General features: G+C 37.9%; 1 protein-coding gene across 2 annotated transcripts in view; it reads right to left on the bottom strand.

Annotated features, from left to right (window-relative positions):
• The window catches only part of Pir (pirin (iron-binding nuclear protein)), a 72,082-nt gene that overhangs the window by 2,514 nt on the left and 66,706 nt on the right, over nucleotides 1–2,862 (bottom strand). For both annotated transcript variants that reach the window (XM_013032123.1, XM_013032121.1), the window contains exon 9: nucleotides 420–486. In XM_013032123.1, the coding sequence (XP_012887577.1) occupies nucleotides 420–486 (67 nt within the window). The remainder of the gene's footprint in view (nucleotides 1–419; nucleotides 487–2,862) is intronic.

The following is a 2,862-nucleotide window of genomic DNA, read 5'->3' on the forward strand; positions in this document are numbered from 1 at the left end:
TTTAACTAGGGATACAGGTGGACCCATTGCAACAATGAGATGTACAAGTCATTATGTCGAAAAGGAGCTTTACAACTTTGGCATGGGGGGGAAGGGGGAAGGGGGGAGTGATGGGAAGGGATGGGAAGAGGAAACAAAGGAGGAGGCAACAATGCTTGATAAGAAATGTACTCATTATCTTGCCCATGTAATTGTAACTCCTCTGTACGGTAGTCTCACAATTAAAAAAAAGAGAGAGAAATTAAAAATAAATCACCACGTCATGTATTTCCTCTGACAATAGCAAAGATGAAATGATATCCTTAAATTTGCTGATGGGGAGACAGGTCAAAAAAGCCACTTTTCCCAGCGGTGTTAAATATGCACATTCATCTAAAAAACAAAGTTGCTGAGGAAAATCAGGACCATTTTGAGCTTACCATGTTGGACAACTGGTTCTCTTAATGGCTCCCCAGCAATTAGGACAAAGTGGCATCTCTCTGGATCCTAAATTGAGGAACAAAATCAAGACCCAATCAACAAATGCCAAATTAGGAACAATTTCTAGTTGACATGCCAGTGTATGCATGATATTCTTAATTTTGAGTACAAATTCCAAAAATATGTTGGGTAGAATACTCAAGGTGGACATATTTACTCCTTAGGATATGTAGAAACAATTGGAACTCAAAAATAAGTCCAGTTTGCCAAAATATTAACATTCTTTAATTAAAACAGGGTAATGTAAATTAACATCTTCTTTAAATGTTAAAATCTTTATGACAAATTATATAATTGAACTGGATTACTATAAGAATCATGGTTTCTCAGCAACAATAATTTTAAAGAGAATATTACTTATATAAACCCCAAATAAAATTTTATTACTTTTGACATTATAATTAGTTTCAGATATGCCCCTGAAATGTTGCACTAAAAGAACCTTGTAAAAACAGCGTCTATGGGACAGTTTTTTTTTTTTTCTGAAATGGTCTTAGATATTACTGTCACTGAAGTTTTTCTATAGAATTAAGGAATGGCTTTTTCCAAGCTGGAAAAGATATTAATTTATAATATTCAGGGCTCATGTGGATTCAGGGAAATATATAATTTTATACATTTGGGGGAGGGTTGAAATTTGGGCAGTAATCTCCCCAGAGAGCAATGTGAAAATATTGTTGAAGACCTCCAATTATTACTGATGTTTCCTGACCCAGGAAGACCAGTGTGGAAAACAGAGTGTAAGAGGTTACTCAGTTCCAATTTCTTTAGTGTAGCACTAATAATCAGGATGACCTTGATCAAGATGCACCGTACTCATAAATGGACATGTTGAACTGAGACCTCTTTGTACAACTATTTAAAAAGAATAAAAAAAATGGAAACAGCCAGGTGTTGATGGATCATGCCTGTAATACTAGCCACTCAGGAGACTAAGATCTGAGGATCATGATTCAAAACCCAGTCCAAAAAGGAAAACCTGTGAGATGCTTATCTCCAGTTAACCACCAAAAAGCCACAAGTGGAGCTGTGGCTCAAGTGGCAGAGCTTTAGCCTTGAGCAAAAGTAGCTTGAGACAGAGCCAGGGCCCTGAGTTCAAGTCCTAGGGCTGGCACAAAAAAATTGGAAACACTTCTCCAATAATAAATAAATGGTTAATTGACTATGATGATGAAATGGTAGGTGGCTATTGAAATTCATTTTGTTAATACATATTTAAAAATGCAAATGTCGAAAAGGTACATGGCAAGTTTTTAAGCTATCAAAAAATAGTGTACATTCAGTATGATTTTTCATGTTTAGAAAAATCAAGGAATCAGCTATTAAGAGATTAGGAAAATAAACACTAAATTGGAGCATCAGTGATGAAAGATTTTAACTCTGGGCCTGAGCGCTGTCCCTCAGCTCTTCAGCTCAAGGTTAGTGCTCTACTAGTTGAGCTACAGCGCCACTTCCGGTTTTCTGGTGGTTTATTGGAGAGAAGAGTTTCATAGACTTTTGTGCCCAGGCGGGCTTTGCACCGTGTTCCTCAGATCTCAGCCTCCTGAGTAGCTAGGATTACAGGTGTGAGCCACCAGCGCCTGGCAAGATTATATTTTTTACATGCTTTTTTGTCCTTTTAAAACTTGCTACCAGGATGGTAAGGGGAAAACAAAGGAGGAGGCAACAATGCTTGATAAGAAATGTACTCATTACCTTGCTCATGTAACTATAACCCCTCTGTACGGTATTTTCACAGTAATAAAAAAAATCTTGCTACCATGTGTTCATTTTAAAAATTAAAAAGATGGTCTGGAAGTGTAGCTTATTAGTATAGCACATGCTTAGCATGCATAAACCCTGGGATTCAATTTCTCATCCCACCCACCCAGCTCCCAAAAAAGATACATTCTCTATTTATATTGTTTTGTGCTGGTCTTAGGGCTTGAACTTGGGGCCTGGACACTGTCTTTGTGCTTTTTCTCTCAAGGCTAGCACTCTACCACTTGAGCCAAAGCTCCACTTCCAGCTTTTTAGTGGTTAATTGGAGATAAGAATCTCATAGACTTTCCTGCTTGAGCTGGCTTTGAATCATTATCGTCAGATCTCAACTTCCCAAGTAGTTAGGAGTATAGGCATGAGCCTTCAGTGCCAGGCAAATTAAATTTGTGTTGAGGGAACCACATAATAAACAAATAATTTCTGATTAAAAAATAGGACAATTTCCTCATATAATTATTCATATATTTTATGGGGCTGGGAAGGTGGCTCAGTGGTAGAGCGCTTTCCTTGCATGCATGAAACCCTGGGTTTGATTCCTCAGCACCACATAAGCAAAAAGAAAAAAGCCAGAAGTGGCGCTGTGGCTCAAGTGGTAGAGCGCTAGCCTTGAGCTGAAGAGCT

This window comes from Dipodomys ordii, unplaced genomic scaffold (genome assembly GCF_000151885.1).
Source record: "Dipodomys ordii isolate 6190 unplaced genomic scaffold, Dord_2.0 Scaffold150, whole genome shotgun sequence".
In the NCBI taxonomy this organism is placed as follows: Eukaryota; Metazoa; Chordata; class Mammalia; order Rodentia; family Heteromyidae; genus Dipodomys; species Dipodomys ordii.